Source organism: Acanthochromis polyacanthus, chromosome 1 (assembly GCF_021347895.1).
Source record: "Acanthochromis polyacanthus isolate Apoly-LR-REF ecotype Palm Island chromosome 1, KAUST_Apoly_ChrSc, whole genome shotgun sequence".
In the NCBI taxonomy this organism is placed as follows: Eukaryota; Metazoa; Chordata; class Actinopteri; family Pomacentridae; genus Acanthochromis; species Acanthochromis polyacanthus.
Genome location: NC_067113.1, coordinates 27193995 through 27214060, shown reverse-complemented (window position 1 = coordinate 27214060; position 20066 = coordinate 27193995). Strand labels below are relative to the sequence as shown.

General features: G+C 40.9%; 1 protein-coding gene across 1 annotated transcript in view; it reads right to left on the bottom strand.

Moving 5' to 3' along the window:
• The window catches only part of plekhh1 (pleckstrin homology domain containing, family H (with MyTH4 domain) member 1), a 42866-nt gene that overhangs the window by 8053 nt on the left and 14747 nt on the right, over positions 1–20066 (bottom strand). Inside the window, exons 3-22 of the mRNA XM_022196997.2 lie at positions 18759–18821; positions 16452–16601; positions 16275–16358; positions 15862–15943; positions 14351–14530; positions 12426–13177; positions 11565–11643; positions 9700–9791; positions 9418–9565; positions 8969–9105; positions 8725–8835; positions 8395–8481; positions 7899–8057; positions 5881–5961; positions 5055–5234; positions 4865–4976; positions 2315–2427; positions 1154–1330; positions 299–396; positions 12–189 (exon numbers count right to left, since the gene is read on the bottom strand). Coding sequence (XP_022052689.2) covers positions 12–189; positions 299–396; positions 1154–1330; positions 2315–2427; positions 4865–4976; positions 5055–5234; positions 5881–5961; positions 7899–8057; positions 8395–8481; positions 8725–8835; positions 8969–9105; positions 9418–9565; positions 9700–9791; positions 11565–11643; positions 12426–13177; positions 14351–14530; positions 15862–15943; positions 16275–16358; positions 16452–16601; positions 18759–18821 — 3063 coding nt within the window. The remainder of the gene's footprint in view (positions 1–11; positions 190–298; positions 397–1153; positions 1331–2314; positions 2428–4864; positions 4977–5054; positions 5235–5880; positions 5962–7898; positions 8058–8394; positions 8482–8724; positions 8836–8968; positions 9106–9417; positions 9566–9699; positions 9792–11564; positions 11644–12425; positions 13178–14350; positions 14531–15861; positions 15944–16274; positions 16359–16451; positions 16602–18758; positions 18822–20066) is intronic.

Genomic DNA, 20066 nt, shown 5'->3' with positions numbered 1-20066 from the left:
CTCTGTGTTACCTGGTAGGTGTTGTTCATGAAGTGAACTGGGATGCTGAAAGGCAGAGAGTGGTGGTACGGGTTCCTCAGCAGGATGGAAACTATCTCCATACGTGAAGGTTTAGCCTCCCGCTCTCCGTTCTGCAGAGTTCGCTCCAGAGATCTCTGACAGTAAACCGCATACTTCCCAACTTCGCTCCTGCGTAGGGAGAAAAATAGATCTAGAGATACACTAGAAAGCCTCCTCAGCACTGGTATTTTGGAGTTTTTCTGCTATATCTTAAAGAGTCAGGCTTAAGTTAGCGCACCTTGGGTCCGCATTGTGTTGCAGGTACTGCCTCAGGTACCAGAGGAAATGCTGTTGAGGAAGGAACAGAGCCACACACAGAGACAACAGCTGCCAACACTATGAAAAGAGACAAGAAAGGGTAGAAAATCTTCAATTTTAATAAAGTAGCCCTGCATGTTTGAAAGGTACGTTGTCTTTATATTTAAATATCGCCAAAATTACACCATTTATCAGAGCCAGAAAGCGTGAAAACAGAAAGAATCAGACTATCAACTTTCCAGCAGCCCTTGAACTACTTATCTGTGATATGATGCAGACATGTTGGAAAACTCAAATAATTCAAAGCTTAAAATCATGAGATTTCATTAAAAAAAATGCATTATTCTACACGTCTATTTTAAAAATGTACCAAAAATATATCTTCTCCATGAACCAGACCTTATAAAAAACTCAATGGCCGAAACAGTCATGTGACAAAAATTCAGACAGGAGATGAGTACGGAAACAAATTCAAAATGTAAGCAGTAAAATTCACTTTGTTTTATTTATAAAATGTCCAGAAACTGTTTGGGGTTCAGGGAGTTAACCAATGGCAAGAACAGAATTCTCTTTTTTATAGTCATACATTTTTTTCTATCATGCATTTTGTTTCCATTTATTAAAGTACAAATAAAATTACAATATTGTACATTTTTGTTGCCACAGCTCTTTAAACACTTCTGTCAGGTCTTTACTGTGACAGCCCAGCTTTTTTCCTTCAATTTATTCGTTTTATTTTACCTACATACCTCTGACTTGATGCATTTAACTGTTTTGCACTAAAATTTCGTTGTACATGCACAATGACAAATGAAGACAATCTGTTCTATTCTACCTGCGTAAGAGAGTAGTTGTGTGGCGTCCGCCGGTTGGTCTGCTTGATGAGCTGACAGTACATTTCATTCTGCAGCTCCGGGTGGGTGAGGCACACTTGCAAAGCATTCTGGGCCAGCGAGGTGTGGTAATCGACAGACGGAGACTCGACCAGGACATTGATGAAGAGCTGACAGGACTGCAGAGAAGCAAAGACATGGAAGACATTCAGCTGCCAGCAGGTGGAGGCAAACACACACAGCAGGAATCTAAATGTACTCTGGAAGCAGCACAGATTCAATACAACTTAAAACTGTTAGAGAAATACAGAACCGGAGGGTGAGAGCAACAAAAATATCCAAATGGCACCAAGTCAGTGAGAGCTCCATTGTGAGGGAAGTTCATTATTTCTGCTCTCATTCACCGCTGAAGACAAAGAGCCCATTTAACAGTTTATCAGTCTTGTCAGATTCATTAATACTTCAAAGACACGAGGCAGAGCATGGACTTGAAAGGCACGTCACCTCCATTCACTGTTTCATTGTGCGTGTTCGGGACAGTTTTTAAGGCTGGCTGGTCAAAGAAAGAGCCGATCCATTCAGCCTTCAATCCCGCAGCCCTACTGTAGCTGGTGGGGCCTGTGAAGCATGAACCGGGGCAGGGAGGGGGCTTCTGGGTGGGCACACTTAGGGCTCCGGGGTTGAAAAGAGAGGAAAAGGATCTGCCATCTTCCTACATCTGCTCTGATCCCATTTCTTCCCCGCCTATTCTGCAGCTTCCATATCCATTGCTGCCACTTTCTGAAGCCCCTGACCTCCCATGTGTGCTCCTCAAAGAGGGGCTGCTTTCACACTGGCTGTAAACCACAGGAACGGTTAGCCTCAATCAGAGCAGATAATCAAGGCCATTATCTCTCTTCTACACTTTTGATGAGCCGGGCCCCTCGGCCTTAAGCCTTTGATCTGGTGTAGAGGCAGGAGGGGGGAAAAAAAAGAAGAGAGGGAGCGCATCCAGGAGTAAGAGGAGGAGGGTAAAAGAGGGGACAAACTGGAGCTGGAGGATGGATGATGCCTTGAACAGACCCTCACAGTGAAAGAGGAAAACAGATAAAAGGAGAAGAGGAGAATCAAAAGCAAGTGGGTTGGAACAAAAGGAACGGACGGTGAGAGGTGGAGAGGCTGACCTTGAAAAGCTTGAGAGCCTCCGTCTGCAGGGCTTCAGAGGGCAGAGTGGTGAGAGGCGAGCGCAGACCCTCCTTACAGAAGCTCAAGGCCTCGCTTTTCCACAACACAGAGTCTGGGAACAGAAAACGAGAAGGACACACACACACACAGTATATATTAACCCACGCAAACACACACACACACACAGACGAGCAAAGATTGAGTTTCAAAGCTGTAATGACCTAACAGCTGACAAAAATTCACACACTGTGCTCCAGTCGTAAACAGTGTCTGCAGAGTGGATTAAGGCTGTCAGACGATGAGGATCAAAATAACACGTAGCTGCTACTGTGGAAATTTATATTCCCTTATAGAGAGACGCAGCAAGTTTTGCCCTTCAGTCGATGTTTTTACTGTGTTTGTATAAGTATAACATATGTTTTTCTTCAGTGTTCTCAATATAGAATACAAAGCACTAACTCTGGGATCTGTCATTTTCTTCTATTTTTGCATATAGAAATAAGTGTGGATTACCTCTTCAAAATGAAATGCATGTGATGAAAGAACCAACGCCACTGCAGGAAACATTTTGCTCCTTGAGAAAACACACTGCAACTATGCTTGGTGTTACGTGACAATATAAAAGTACACTAATGCGTTTTGCATTGATTTAACCTCAAAAGTAGTACGTATTTAATGAACGGACTCTGTAATACAACTAGCTACTTCCAGTTTCCTTAAAGGGGCTGCATTCAAAACCGCTGGACGTCAGAGACAGAGCGGCAGCATCTCAGACCAAAACAAACGGGGCACGGTGACCACGTCTCCCTTCACTTTCATTTACAACCAGAAAGACAACACAGGCCAACAGATAATATCCCAGCCACAACCATTAATCCACACCAGCAATGTGAAAACATTGAATTTAATGACCTTTAAAATGTTATCTTCACTTCACTTATCTGTCCATGTGTGTCTGTCTCACTGTCCATGACACCAAATTAGGTAAATAGCATAAATAAACTAGAAAAGCATTCAGAGAGCGCAGTACACTGCCAAGGCTGTTCATTCCCCCATATGGCATTGTCAGAAATGCAGCATATTTTTGGAGAAATGCAGCATTTGTTTATCAGTTATTGATGTTCACGAATCACAGCAACATAGAATGTGTCCATTTAATATAGATGTACCCACAAACAAAATGACGTTACACTGAGCACAGGCGTGTGTACGTTATGTACGGATAACGAGTCACGTGACCTAAATATGTAGCAGGCTACGGGAATTGATGGGACTCAGAAACATCCCTACAATTTAATCAATTGTTCCTTGTATCATTTCCAACGGATAAGTCCCAATAAGTCTGCAGTGGTGGATTTGTAGTAGGATATTCTGTTTTTGAGTAATGTTGTGCACAGACGGAAGGATTCAAATTACGCCGATCGTCACATAACTCCACCGTGTTCCTTGGTGGAGTAAAAACACATTAACACGCTTTTAAAAAGTCCTTGCTTTACATAGCAGCTAGCAAAATGTTGGACTGCGCTTTCACTTTAATAATGCAGGGAGGAAAGTTGGTCTTTTCGGGCTTTATAAAAGCAGGGCAGGCAAACTGTTTCAAAGGGAGGGACTCACATGCACACACAGCCAGACCAGTTATCAAAACATAGAACAGAGAAACTGGGATTACAACAGCCATGTTTCCATTTACATGTCATCAAAATTTAATGTAAACTTTTGAATTGTTGCACAAATTCGAAAAAAAAAAAAAGGCAATTGAAGCTTGTTCTCATTTCATTAACAAAGCTGCGTAAAAGTTGGAGGTGTACGCTCGGCTATGCATGACTTCCATGAACAGTAGAAGTTGGAGACAAAACAAGTAGTTTGACACCAACTGAAAAAATAATGAAGAAGAAACAAAACTTTAGCCGTATACAAGAGAAAAATGGAGAGAAGTCTTTAGGAATTGTTCTCAATTGACAGAGTTAAGTCGTCATTTTTTTCATGTCAGCTGGTCTCGTCCATATTTAACCCTGTCCAGACACGAAGACAATGAAAGAGGTGGAAACTGCTCATCAGCTGTGTGAGGTCAACGTTGAGGTGTTTCTAACTCACATTAAACGCATTAACTCTTTTTCAAAAAAGACTAAAACTTCTTCAAGTGAGCAGGAAACCTTGTTTTTCTGAAATTTTGAGGACATTTATTCAAATTTCGCAGTGACACTTTTTCTTCAAAAGGCCAGTAATAATACATTATGGAAACTCAGCTACAGAGAAAATGTGACTTCATTTTCTCCCCTGTATCTTTGCATAGCAGTTGCTTTGTCTTTACATTAACAGTTATTTACTGTTAAATTGTAGAAAACCTGTACTTATTCTCAGCATCTTGCGCCTTTAGAAGTAATCAACTTTCTCCATTTTAGACAGTTTGAGGGAACTGCACACTAAATTCAAAGTCAAAGTCATCTCTAATGTCTTCTAATAAACAAAAATGATCATATTTATTTATTAAGAAACCTAATACACTGGCTTACTGGTTCAATAAAGCTGCAACATGTACAAGTTCTTACCAGAGTCTCCCTCTGCATCAAGGAGTTTACCGACGAGCTGCTCGTACTCTGTGCCGACTTTAAAGATGGCACAGCTACCGGCTGCCACAGTCAGGTGATACAACCACGTATCCTATGTGAAATAAAACATGATGCAAGTTTGAATCCAGTTGCTTGGATGGACTACATATTTATTAAGACATTCCACTACCTTCTCCTGCTTGGTGCCAATGAGCAGGTATGTGGGGCTCTGGTCTCTGGGTTGGACCACTAAGGTGCAGTGGGAGGAGAGGAAACCTCGACTTCCTGTCTCGTAGTCTTCGTCTGAATCACAGGAACGATCCACCTCCTGGACTGAAGCCTCCCTCATCTGCAGCTGACCCAGAGGCAGCTGGAACAGAAAGAAACTCAGTAAATACATGACCAAGACACACAACAATATACAGATTAAGAATCAAGTATATTTGATTAAAGAAAGCACATTAAATAGACGTAACTGCATCTCCTTTTAATTGTGTAACCGATTGTTAAAAACACCATATTTCTAGATAACTAGTTTACATCTTTCTTTTCAGTTGTTCAGATTTTTATCTTTTAAAAGTGTCTTAACTGTACAGATTAAGACCGTTGCTAAAGAGCATGTTTTTGCAAAATCTTGCTGAGATGAGTCTCAATCCTCTGAACCCCAAGTAATTTCTTGCATTTTTTTTTTTTTTGCTCCTGTCAGATTTTTATCCACTGTGGGCTCATTTTTCACTGCAATATAAAGTCCTGCACCTCCATGGAAACAGTTCAACCATGACTAGAAGTAAAGAGAACTCAGAAATGTCCTCTATGCATGACTTTTAGAAAGCAGAAAATCCAGTGATTTTCTTTCTGTTTCTAGCTCAGATAAATGGTGTAATTTTGGCTTTTAAACCTGCCGGTGGGTTTTTGGGGTTCGGAGGGTTACTAACGTCTAACAAAAGTCTAAATTCAGTGCAGGTAAGGAAACGTCAGGGTTCGAGTTAGACTAGAGAAAGAGTTCTTTAATGAACCTTGTCCTCCTGGTTGCGATAGTAGTAGAAGACTTTTCCAACCAGTGAACACCACACCAGCTTAGAGTGTCCATGTTTGACCTGAAACAGACAGACGACACCACAGACCACATCAGAAAAGACTCTCTGGCAGCAGAAAAAAAGACATTCAATATCAAGAGTTTTTTTTTTTTTAAAATAGCTTAACAAATCATGAAGAAATTTCCACGTCTGAACAGCAGACATCACGAGTGTGCAGTTTGGCATGCAAACCACTTGAGATCAAGTTTTTGTGTTGATAGCAAAGCAAAAACTAATTCCTGTCAAATGAAAACAGTCCATCCACACTCTGGTCCTCCTGCTGCATTCAGCTTCGTTTTAACCAGAGCTGCAGCTAGATGTGAGAATTACACTTTTTGAGTTCTTTCAGAGGATTTCAGAAATCTGGATGATGTCACTGGAGGATGCCTTCCAGACAAAGACAGCTGTGCATCTCTCAGCAGGGGTCACAGAGGTTAACTGCACTCTGAGAGGCCGAGCCCCCCCCAGTCTGTCTGAACCGCGGTCATGTTGTAACAAGAACATCAAAGCCGACTGGCAGGAAGGGATTCGGGGGGATGCTGGTGAAAGGACGTGAGCTCCATCATCTCAGCTTGAGGCTGTCAGTCATCTGCCAGAGACTCATCACACGCAGAGATCACATGTTAAAGTGTCTGGAGTCTACTGACAGACAGGCCTCAGCAGAGGAGAGGGAAGAGGAGACTGGAAAGGAAGGGGGAAGGAGGCCTTTAACATTCCAGCAGCTCTGGTCTTGTGTCCAAACCTGAAAGAGGCTTTCAAGAATCTGCCAGAGAAGAGCTCCGTCCACCTCAGTGATGAACACACCTGAACCAATAAATCTGCCTAAAGAAGATATCAAGATACTTCTAGAATCGTCTTCAGGGAAAAAATCTGCCTCATCTACACCTCTCACATCTAGACAGTATAAATAGTGGAGGGAAGTAAGGAGTTAAAACCAGTAAGTCAATAAAGACAAGCAAGTAGTAGGATTTCTCTATGGACATACACTACCGTCCAAAGGTTTGGGGTCACTGAGAAATGTCCTTATTTTTGAAAAAAAAGGCAGTTTTTTCCATGAAGATAACATTAAATGAATCAGAAATACTGTCTAAACATTGTTAATGTGGTGAATGACTATTCTAGCTGGAAACGGCTGATTTTTAATGGAATATCTCCATAGGGGTACAGAGGAACATTTCCAGCAACCATCACTCCTGTGTTCTAATGCTACATTCTGTTAGCTAATGGTGCTGAAAGGCTCATTGATGATTAGAAAACCCTTGTGCAGTTATGTTAGCACATGAATAAAAGCGTGGATTTTCATGGAAAACATGAAATCACGTGGGTGACTCCAAACTTTAGAACGATAGTGCATGTGTATAGAAACTTGAGCAGAAACATTAACGTCACATTGGTGACAAAAACATTTATAATCAATTAATCATTTACGCAGTTTTCAAGTATAAATCTGCAGGTTCTAGCTTCTCAGAACTGAACATTGGCATATATTTCTCAGTTTTCAAAGATGCATTTTTAAAAATTTTTTTGACAGTTTTATTTGATTTTTTATGGGGAAATTATATGAGCTTGTTCATTATTTTTTAATACACAATAAACACACGATTATTGGTTGCTGTTGAGTCATTAATGGCTTCTCAGTTGTGCAAAGGAGCGCCAACTTTTTGTTTCGTTTTTAATAGTGTCTAGTTGTCTAGTGTATTTTTGGTCATTTTTTTAACAATGAAATGTGTAGAACAAATAGATTTTGATGAAATATCAAAAATTTTAAGCTCAGATTTTGTTTTCCAATCAAATGGTGCTTCACAAACAAGTAGCTCAAGGATCATTGGAAAGTTTTTATTTTTTTCTGTTTATACAGTTTGAAGCGGAGTAGAATTTTGGTACATTTGTAATTTTTAAAGAAAATATTCTTTTAAACCTGCCGGCTAGTTTTGGGTGTTCAAACGATGACCCCTCACCTTTGTAAGCCAACCTCTCACTGTGGGCTTCGCAGCCGTCTCCACGGTAACCGGGCTGCTGGCCTGGACTTTGAGGATGTTCTGCAGAACCCTGATCCACTCCTCCAGGATGTTGGGTGAATCAGCGGTGAGATAGAAGGTCTTTTTCTCCGTTATCAACTGATTAGACGAAAAGGGGAGGAATATGGGGAAAATGCTAAGCCAGGCCTGCTGAGATAGCATCGTCATGTCAGAGGAGATCAGAATCAGCTTCCGAAGAGCCAGGAAAACATTCCAGTTCAATGCTACACCTGATGTCATCTTAAGCTGCTTCTCTGGTATGCAGCAGTAAAGCTCTGCTGTGATGCGGTGCTATATCAAGCGTGCTGAATGTGTGAGTGAAGAGCTGTCTTCTTACATTTTTTCCTTCAATGCCACAGTCTTCAAGCAGTGGATCTTCACCATGTTTCCTCTACTTTCAACACACAGTGGTAGAAAGTGGTAGAGATGCACTCACCTGAAATGTCTGCGCTCCTTCTCCACGTACTATACAGCAGGATGAGTTCAGCTCAATCTGACCCTGAGGCTTCCTGATCACATCACTCTGAACACACACAAAAAGTCACATTTCTGTGCAATATTTGAAAAGAATTCCAACCAAAAGAGACCTTCAACAAATTCCTGTACATTCTTGTTTAGTCTGAGAAGCCACATAGGTCGTACATGTGCATTTTTTTGCAGCCATATTGCAACAGGAGCACAGAAAATGTAGAAATATTCCTGCAATGTTTTCCGTGCAGACTGCAAACCCTTAGAAGGAAGCAGACAGGAATCGAGACACACTCACAGGAGATTTGTAGTAGAGGATCTCTCCATTCCTCAGGATGAACCAGCGACGCTTCCAGGCTTTCACCTGACTGCCCATCTTCAGCAGGTATCCAGACTTCTCCAGCATCTCCTACAGACACAGGCATGTCTTCATCTGTAGTTTTACACTGATTCAAACCAGTCTGCTTTCTACAGTGGTGATCTTTATTTTAGAACAACACAGTGAGTGAGGGTTGCACTGTGGAAATCGATATTCTACGTACAGGCCCAGTGCTCTCGCAGGAGTAGGAGGAAGTCCGCTGGACTTTGTGTTCTGGTTCAGAGTAGTCGCTGTCCAGGGAGTAGGCGTCAGGAGGGATGGCGTAATCGCTCTCTGAACTGATGGAGGACATGGACACACCTAAAGCACAGAAGAGGGAAAAACAGAACAGGACAGGACACAGAAGCACTTTAATGCAAGAAAAGGTGTGATAAGAAGCAGTTTGAAGAGCAAGAAGAAAGCGGATGCTTCAAGATAAACAAAAATCCACACTAGTTTATAAAAGCATTCCTGTATAGCTAATAAACAAGAAAACCCATCATGTTCGCTTATGAATGTAATATATCCATGAAGAGCATCAGGTGATATACTGACATCCAAAAAAGGACATTGGACCAGTCATTCCGGTATCGGTCTGGCTCATCTGTTTACACTTTGATCTTCCGTCCTCACCTCTCTTGACGGCCCGTGGGCTTCCAGGGACGCTGCTCTTCCTGTCCGGACTCAGGATGGAGGTTCGTAAACTGGCCAGAGAGCTGCTGTCGTCCTCTGAGCCGGAGTCATCATCCGGCAGAGGCACACTGCTGATCTGAGTGGCTTTCTATGACATACACAGTGAATAAAGATGAAAACTGAGCTCATACCGACAGTACTTGCCGCATGGCGCATAGTTGATCTTCACTGAAAAGCTGGAAAAGTAAAGCACAGATAAAGCCACCACACAGCTTCACTCACCCCTTTCAGTGTGGTATAAACCGGTACGTTGACATTCTTGTAGACCAGCTGGGTGAACGGACCGGCCGCTGGATACTGGGGTAAGTTGGACCCTGCAACGAGCACATGCTTTTTAAAGCTGTGTTACAAACAAACACAAACCCTGATACAAAACACTGCATTTATGGCTTAAAGTCAGACCAGGTAACTTTTGTTAAACAGCAGCCACAGCGGCCACAAGTGGCAATTATGGAAAGATGACGTATGTTAAAAACACGCTGTAATAGCAGAGTGACCGCAGAAAATCATAAACTAAGCGCACAGGACTTGCAGTGTTTGTTCTATAGGAATATAATCAAAGTTAGCTAACATTACAGTAACAGATTATGAGCCAAGTTTGACCGTAATATGTGAATACATAATAAGAAAGCACAAAATAAAAGTAAAATACATTTCGCTGTTCATTTTATTACACTTTGTCTTAAAATACATATCTCTAGAGGCTGTTTTCTTGATATGATTTTTTTCTCGAACTTTGAGGCAGAAATCTCCACTTCAGTCGCGCTTACAAACACTTAACTTTCCAGTTTTATTCCTGTCTATATTCTGAAGGTTTTTACAGAGATTTGCTCATATATTGTTTATCACCTGTATGTGAGATATATTATTTCAAAAATGAATTATTTTTGGATTTATGGAGGTAGAAAAGAAATAAAAAATGAAACCAGAGCTTTAAAGCTGACTTTCTCCAATGTTTCTGTATTGGAATTTGCACTAAATGTAAATTAGGGGATTTTTTTGGCTATATAATACCTAATTTATATTTTTACACATACATTTTCAGAAAATCATTGCCTTCTTTTTCAAACGGGGAGGTTTCACAGTGATTTCTATCAGTTCTCTTTTTTTTAATTCCATATCTCCCCTTAAAATTTTTTCAGTTCAAGTTCCAACATGATGCAAAATAGATCAAAAAAGACTGTTGTGCTCTGTTTAAGCCCCCTCTATTCATTAGTAGCATAAGAAAATGGCTGTTTTAAAATAAAAAAACAGTCATACAGAGTAATGGATTGCTGTATACAAAAAAAACCCTATCGGAGTCTGTTTATTAGCAAAGGGGAAAAGCTGTTTCAGTGATAAGGCTGGTACTAAAGCAACACCCTTAGCCACTCTTTCTTAATACAGAACAGGAAAAGACAAAATAAATCCACTGATAAAAAATATCTAAAACAACCCTGAGCCAAACCGTAATAGAAAACACAGTTTTTCAAAACAGAAACATGGCAGGAAGCTGCATAAGGTGAGCAAGCTGCAAGTTAGTCCACAACAGTGATTTTGCATTCGACTGCATGTTCACGGAGCTCAGAAAATTCAACAGTCAAGATGCTGTCAAAGCTCTCTGTCTGCATCCTGACTACAATGGACGCTGAGACAGAAGACGTAGCAGTAATTACAGCCACACGAAATCCTTTCATCGCAGCTGATTAAAAAGCAGCCTCTCCCTGTGCTCCTCTTCTCCTCCCCCCATCCCATTATCTGTAGCAGCTCTTTAAAAAGACGGGAGGGGCGGCCTGACGAAGAGTCCACACCTGCACAGGTGTGTGGAGCCTCAGGCCAGAGGAAGTGACATCAAAAACAGCAGTGACAGATCCCGACAGAGCAGACTCGCCCCCCACAGCAGCTTAACTATCAGCTGAATGACAAGTCTCTTCACGGCGCTGCCTCATTTCCCAAACCGCAACCACCCAGGCTCACGACACGCACACAGCAATACAATACAAATAAAGTAAGAAAGATTTTGGCTGGCTTCCTCGCGACAGACAATAAGACTATAATTCTTTGCTGGAGCATAAATTTCAATGCCTTTTTGGCTGTCGGGGACTCACCTCGTCCGGGGCCTCTGGCTCCAGGACAGGCCTCTGAGACTCTCATTCCTGATTTAGCCACAGCGTAGATCCGACTCTCCTGCAGAGAACACAATCAGAAATGTTGCACTTATTTTACTTAAACACTTTAAAGAGAGTTTTAAAAATTTTGGCAGTCAGAATTTTTGCTTCTTAACCCTCCAAACCCCAAAATCCACCAAGCTGTTTGGAATGTAAATGATCTTTTTCTAAAATGTCAAAATTAAACAATTTATAAGAACTAGAAACTGTAAAAAACAAAAAAAAATCTATGTAGTTTCAACTTTCTGATGGTCTTTGAGATAATTATGATGCTTGTTTGCATTGGAAAACAAAACTAGCTTAAAATATATACGATATTTAATCAAAATTTATGGCGTTATAACTGCGCCATATGATACAAAAGACATTTCAGTATTTTCTCTACTTCTAGTCATGTTTGTGTTGTTTCCATAAAGATGCAGGATTTTATATAGCAGTGAGAAATTAGCTAACAGTGACTAAAAAAAAATAAAAAAAGACAGGGCCAAAGCATCCCCAGAAACTGCTTGGGGGTTCAGAAGGTTAATAAACCTCTAAAGGAATAGTCTTTAAACTATTATTATTTAATTGTTTTCTAGATATAAAGCTAAAGCTAAAAACCTTTAAAAATCGTGTTAGTTTAATCTGTACAAATAAGTCTTCTTACAATAACCTGTAATTTTACAGTGGGATATTTGTCAGACTATTCTTGGATAAAACCAGGTGCAGAAATAATCCAACATCTTACCCACTCTAAATCACTTTGGGATTTTGTACAAACTACAGCTACTGCTCACTAAAAAAACAACACTGCCTTCATACCCATGAAGGGAAGCGATGTAAAGGCGGAGTCGGCGGCTTGAGAACTTCTGGATCCAACCGCTCCAGCTCTTCTGCAAGTCCCACAAAGGATACCCCATCGTGGGTTAGCTCCTCTGAATCTGGACCCTCCACCACTCCGTCCATGCTGTCTGGGAGCCCATCATCGATATCGGTCTCCTCTACAACCTGAGAGAAGGGCGAGGTGGCGGTGCCGGTGCTCTTCAGCGTGGAGGAGGTGGAGGAAGGCGTCATGATGTCGATGCTAACGTTGAGGTGGTGGAGTCGGTCCAGGCTGGGCTGCGGCTGGCTGTAGTGCTTCTTCACCAGCTGGATGCTATCTCTGGGGGTCAGCGGAGTCCGGACCTTTGGTAGCGTCATGCTGGTGCCCGACTGAGGCTGGGGAGGGTTGGGGAAGGGGTTGTTGGTGGAGGGGGAGCGAGACAGGAGCGGGCTTTTGGGCGTTATTCTCATGGGCGACTCTGGGGAGCTCGGTCCGTGGGCCATCTCATAAGCCGAGGATGAGGACGAAGAGGACGAAGACGAATGAAGGCACTGAGAGCGGAACTTGCTGTTGAGCTCGTCGGAGGAGTTGTCTCTGTCAGAGCATCCTGCCTGGACCTCGGAGCCCACTGAGAGGTCTGGTCCACCAAGGTTTGGAGCCTCCCGGCAACGTCCCTGAGAGAAAACATCGTGGGCTGCCAGGTCTCCGAAGCAAATCCCTTTACTGACCTGTTCAGGAGTCCTTTTCACATCTGAGGAGATAGTATGTGGTCTGGTTACATTCGAGCAAGACGACACATAGCGGAGGAAACCAAAGCAAATCATGCTACAGAATGAGCATGTGATGGTACAACACAGAAGCACTGTATTAATGCTGTTGTGGGAAAAATGTGGAACATTTGATTAAGTGGTTTGAAAGTGTGTTGAACTAAATCGTGACAAAAAAAGTTCATAAGCCCTTTAACTTAAGCTCGAGTTTGTAAGCCATGCTATGTTTAAAAAAAATGCCAAAATTAGACCAGTTATCATAACTAGAAACTAAAAAAAACTGAAAAATTTTATGGAGTTTTAAATTTCTGACAGTCCTTGAACTACTCATTTGTGACATGCTGTTCAATCTAGAAAATTACTCAAATCTAAAACTAAAATTCTAAATATTTAATTAAGATCACTGCATTCTATGTCTCATGTTCAAAATTCATCAAAATAACCTGCATTAATCATGTTCTGTAAAAAATAAAATCTAACAATTTAATAACATTTAAAAAAATAAAAGAATTATATGCTGTTCCATGCAACAGTGAAGTCAGTACTGACTGGGCTGTGACCAACAGTCACATGGTAAAACTTCTAGGACTTTTCGGTTGAACTGCTGGATGTGTTGGTACAGTATGGAAACAAATTAAGAATGTAAGTGATACAATATCAGTAGTATGTAGAGCCTCCAGATGTTTTTTTTTTTTCAGAATACAAGTACCTGTGAGCATTTGGAAAAATGGTCAATTTTGTACAATAAAAAATTCTACTTCATTGTCTCACAGTAAAAGTGGGACAGAATAAAAAAAAAGGCACAGAGACCAACAAGGGTTTAGAAGATTCAGTGGTAAACATTTGATGTTTTAAAGAGGTAGATTTTTTTGAGCATTCCTTTACAAAACAAACTTAAAACGACTACAAATTAAAGCATTATTAAATATTACAAAACAAATGCGGTAGAATTTAGGAAAAGTGGCAAATAATAATGCCAAACACTAATCACAAATGAGTAGAATGGCATTTTAGAAATCCCTATTAGACTGTTCTAAGGCTGTAAATCAGCCACAGGTTTCCTCTATTGTTACTGGTCATGTTCGGTCATGTGATCAGCTCAGCTAGAACTGCATCCTGCTGCACAGTCGAGATAACAGGAATTAGGGGCAGCACACCTGTTGTTGGGGTCTTGATATTAGAGGCCCCACGCGGACCTGCCTGTCTCCAGCTGTCATCTTGGGCAGGTGGCGTGTCGGGGCAGCTGGGAGGAAACAGCGGACTGCTGGGCACCAGGTGGGTGTCCATTACAGGGGAAGTGGCAGGAGATCCAGGGGATGCAGGCTTCTCAAGGAGGGCTTGAAAAGAAAGACAACACCGGAAACTCAGCCTTTTTTGAACTGCAGCTCTGGAAACTATAATAAACAAACTCTACGCTTGTGTACATGACCTGTTAAATGCCAGTGTTTTCTGTATGGAAGCAAGAAATAATGTAAATGAGGTATGTAACGTAAAATCCTAAAAGCTAGGGCAAACAGTTTCTCTTCTTATTAGTTTTCTTCCACAGAGCAGCATCCACTTATCTCGAATTATGAAATTTTTAGAACAACTTCTGCCGAATCATTTCTAATTTACCTGAAATTTTTATACTATAAAATATGGACATTTACTTTAATTAAATTACATGAAAATTTATTTATATAGCACCAATTACAATTCAGATTGTCTCAAGATGCTTTGCAGAACCCACATGGCCTGAACCCCCGGAGCAAGCCCTAAGGCAACAGTGGAAAAGCTCCCTTTGAACAGGAAGAAACCTTGAGCGGAATTTATGAAGGTATTCGTGAAATTTTAGCTTAACATATCCAATGATTTGCAAGAAAAATATGTTTTTGGAAAATGCTCACTGATCTTCTTTCAGCACTTTTTGTGCATTGAAATTTGAGTCTCTGAACTGTAGCATCCCAGGAACTAATACAGATGAGGCTGAAATTTTAAGTGTTAGTCCTCATCATGTCATTGATTCAGAATCTGTGGTATCGGACAAGCAGATCAAATATGGGTGAGTAAAAATCATCATCATCATCATCATCGTCATGCATTTTACGTCCGTTGGACCCCTTCCAGGGTGTTGGACGGTCTTCTGGCATCTCGCAGTCTCTTTCTCCAATCATCCCTGTTATCTGCCATGTCCATAGAGAGATTCCAGGCACGCAAATCCTCCTTGATGGTCCCTTCCCATGACTTACTAGGCCTTCCTCTAGGTTTGCTCCCCTCTACTTGAAGCAGCTGACATTTATCTATCCAGAATGTACTTCTATGAACATGCCCTGCCCAGCGCAGACGGTTTTGACGCATAACAAAGTCAATGTGTGGGATACCAAGCCTTTTTATACAAAAATACTTAAAAAAAAAAAAAAGTCCCATCTTAAAGCAAATATTAAATAAAAACGATAATGTGCAAAAAGTGCTTTAAATGGTAAATGGGCAATATTTTAAAAAAAATCTCAGTAAGTATATCATATATACACCACAGATATCATTTTAAATATCCATATTTTATGATAAAAAGCAAATCAGAGATGGTTGAGAAGAGGACATCGGATGATTCAGGATGGGATCACCCTTATATATTTGCTAAAATTAGCTTCTAATGTTGTTTTCTGAACACATACAGCTCAGTACTCACACTGTAGTTTGTCTTGCAGCAACATTATCTGTTCTGTCTGCTTCAAGTTGGCCATTTTCAGCTGCTGGTTCTCCTGCTCCATCTGCAACCATATATATAACATAAAACACAAGTCAAGGTACTCGGTAGCATCTGCATACATTAGCTATTGTGAAAACTATTAAATAATGCGGCTTTGGAATACTTTATTTTGGCCTGATGTGAGAGCTAATATTATAAAGGAAAGGTTTTAATGGCCTAATTTTAGTTGTCATTTACATAAACGTAATTTTATACTCCCCAGTGGTTTGCAGAAAAAATTGCAGTATACAAACAGCTGTAAATAACAGGTTTTTCATCATAAACATCTCTTGTTCCCACAGATACTATCTCTCGCCAACATGAGGGTTGTATCTATACATGTCTAAGCTTACCTCTCTGAGCTTAAAGGTGACCCAGTCTTTAATCTTGGCAGCCTTCTCCTCAATAATTTTTGCCTCCTGGGCTCTGACTAAGATCTGTAGCGAGAGAAAACAGGTTTTGTGGAATTCTTCAACGTACACTTTATGAACATAAATGGACATTTCTTAATCCGGTGGCTCCGTCCGCACCTGTTTTTCCAGCTGCGTCTCTAATCTCTTTATTACAGCATCTTTTTCCTGAACCTGATTGGTCAGGTCCTGGTACTTTCTGTACAACGAGCTCTCCGACTCGCTGGTCTGGATGTTTGCAGACTTCAGCTTTTCTTCCATGACATGGATCTGAAATGCACGATTAGAGGAGTGAGTTCGCAACCACGCTTCGTTTAGTTCCGCCGGGCACCAGACAAAACACTGACGATACTTTCTGCTGATGAGAAAAAGCTTTCTAAGCCCTTAGGTATTCCTTGTTTTTAAAGAAAAGGCACCATTAAATTACCACCTACAGAAAACACCTGGAACAGCCAGTAATGACAGCAAATTGGTGATTAAACCCGACAGCAAGAGACACAGAGTGTGTGTGATGGGTATGAAGTTTGTAATCCTCAAACCACACAGTCCTTTTGTTACATCCCATCAAAGCATGGCTCTTAGCGGTTTAGACCAGTAAAAAAAAGAAGAAGAAGAAATCCATCTGAATGTGTGTGTGGAATTTTATAGATCCCATATTTGGGATTTCCTCATACACCATTCTGTGTTGAGGATTCTTCCTGGACCAAAGTAGCTTGACAAAAAACTAAAAGTCAAGGCCCTCTTTAACCATCTTCCTTGGTAGATGCAGTTTTTCTAAAATGCAAATCAGAGAAGCACAGTGAGATGTGGTTAAAGCTGATAAGTTGTCCTTAAGTAATGATTTGTCATGGTGTTGTATATAAATAGGAACAAAATAGAACGCAAAGGCACTGAACTGTTGAAGAAAAATACTGACATGGCCTTTGAGGATGTTAAAAAGGAGTTATCTTGGTAGGTTTTGAGATTTTTGACATTGATACTACAGCAAAGTTTAATACAGCATCACTGTAAACAAAACCAGCCACTTTTAAGAGGCAGAAACAACAGTGAGCATACATGAAGCGTAGGGAATCCAGAACTGTTTGGCAAAACTGTGCAAAGACGGTCTCTCTCTGTTAATAATTAGTGCAGTAAGTCAATGTGAAATGAGAAAATCAGATTGTAGTTGTGTAACAGTGTAGGGAGTTTGTAAATGGCAGTCTGGGTAGTAATCTTATCATCTGCCTTCATTTTCTCCACTAAACAAATGTAAGCTAACTTGTTATTTGTAGACAGAAAAGATCATCTGACTGCTGGTGTTCTTTGTTCTCTGTAATTGATGTTAGTGAGTACAATATTATGAGTGCTTAAAGTTCCTCTGTGGTTGTTGATTAAAACCTAAAAAACATATCTTTGTGTATCAAAAATGACAGATTTAGAAGGTTTTTCCATGAAAACAATCCCTTTATTCCATAAAGTGGCTTATATAACTCTTCGTGTAAGTCCTAGCCATCCTCACCTTCACACATCAACTACATGTTGCAGCTCAAGCACACCAGCTCACCTCTGACGCTTCTCAGACACTGTAAAACTACTCTTTGCCACACCATTTCAAGCTGTAATATATATGATACATGCTTAAATCGGAAACAGATTCTGTCAGAGAAGAACAAAAGATTGATTCCTTGGGTTAGTTAAGTTTTAATCTGTGTTTTTGTCATCGAAACACTGCAGTTCAGAGCAGAAATGTTAAATGCACTCATGATGCATCTTGTAGCCCATAAAAACACTAAATGGACATGTTAAAAAACTAGATTTTCACAGGAGTGGATCTTTACGCTAAGCTAGACTAAGCTAAACTAAACTAAGCTAAGATTAGATAAAACAAAATAACATTAAACTAAAAATAAATTAAGATTACATAGGCTAAGATTAATTACGATTAGACAGGCTAACATAAACTAAGAATACACAGACTAAAATTAACTAAGATTAGACAGGTTTAGATTAATTAAGCTAAGCTAAACATACTAAGCTAAACTAAGATAAGACAAGCTAAGCTAAGCTAAGCTAAGATGAGCTAAGATAAGATAAACTTTATTGATCACTCACTAGGGAAATTCACACTTGCATCAAGCTGTTGTAGCTTGATGCAAATGAAGTAAGAAAAAAGGCAAGACCTTAGAAAATCAGAACAAGGACAAAGATGTAGTCCATGTACACCTTACACGTGTACTAATATTGCATGATACACCAAACACACATGATTATATGAGTAACAGAGCTGTATTATGTCACTGTATTTTTAAAGTTAGAGAGAGAAGAACCAGCATTTCTTTATGCTATTGCACTTGAGCTATAAAGACAACAGTGTCATAATAAGAGCAGAATTATCCTTAACATTTTATAACCTGTTGTTAACAGGATGAAATGAAAAATCACGTCTACCTGTTTCTCAGCACTCTCAGCCCGCTGGTCAGCCTCCGTCACCCTCTGCTCCAGCTCTTGCATCTGGAATGGGGACGGAAGACATTAAAATGGTTTCCAACATGGGTCAGCCATCTCTGTATAGGACGCCTAGTCAGTAGGTTGAAGGTCAGGCGTGGTCACGAGAAAATCCTAAGCCCTCGTTGAGTTAGAGGTGAACTCCCTACCTCTCCAGAATAACTAAATTTAATTCAAAGAAGAAGAAAACATCCACAGCTCACAACGACAGCTTCTGTCAACACACCTCCTGGAAGCTGACAGATAGATCACCAGGCCAGACGTATGCCTACACAAACACACACCTACAGATGCATGCAGACACACTTAATCCTTCATAATCACTGCTGCCAATGGCAAGACATTCATAAGATTAATGTATCTGGAAAATTTACCAGGCAAACTGTATTAGGACTACTTTTTTGAATCAACAAAAGGAAATCAGCAAATAGGAGGGAGTCTCAGGAGAATAAGTGACGCATAATGAAGAATAATACTCTGTAAAACCACATCATTTAGAGTTTGACAAGGAGCTGCACCTTAAGCAGAAGGGCACAGATGAGCTGCAGAAGCAGCAGAGAGGCCCTCAGAGGAGGCTGGACATCTTTCATGCTGCTACTGCTGCTCAAACAGAAGAATGCTAGTGTGTATATGCACAAGCATGGCGTCACCTTTTGTGCAAGCATGCATGCTCATGCTTTCAAAGGCAAACCCTGTCCATCCTGCACACATCTACCTCACTCTCTGCAACCCACACACACACACACATGAGAGTGTCTGCACAAAGTACTCCCAAATGCTTGCACACACACAACCTCAACACAGGACGCCCTTTTCTTCTGAGTTCAGTGACCCAGCTGAAAGGAGAACAAACATACTAATGGATTCACTCTGCTTGAGGGATGCTTTTGAATTCCTCTCGGCGTTTTTGCTTCCCTTCCCTTTGTCTCCTTCTGCCTTCTCATCACCTCCACAAAAAGGCCCCCTGATTCCCAGAATCCACCACTCACGGCATCTGAATGCTTCCCAGCAGCCAGATTAACACTCACCGAAGCCGGAGTGCATCTGCAAGGGGGAGGCGTGGGAGGACACCGACGGTTAGCGGTTGGATGACTCCTCACCTCAAGGTCAAAAGACTTCATCGTGAGTCAAAGGTGGCGCCGAGCAAACAGTATTTTGTCCTCCATTCGCGAAACAAGAAAAGGGATGTGTAAAGCAAGCACTTCAGGTGGATGTAAAGTACCGCAGAGGTCACAGATGGAAGAGGGTCAA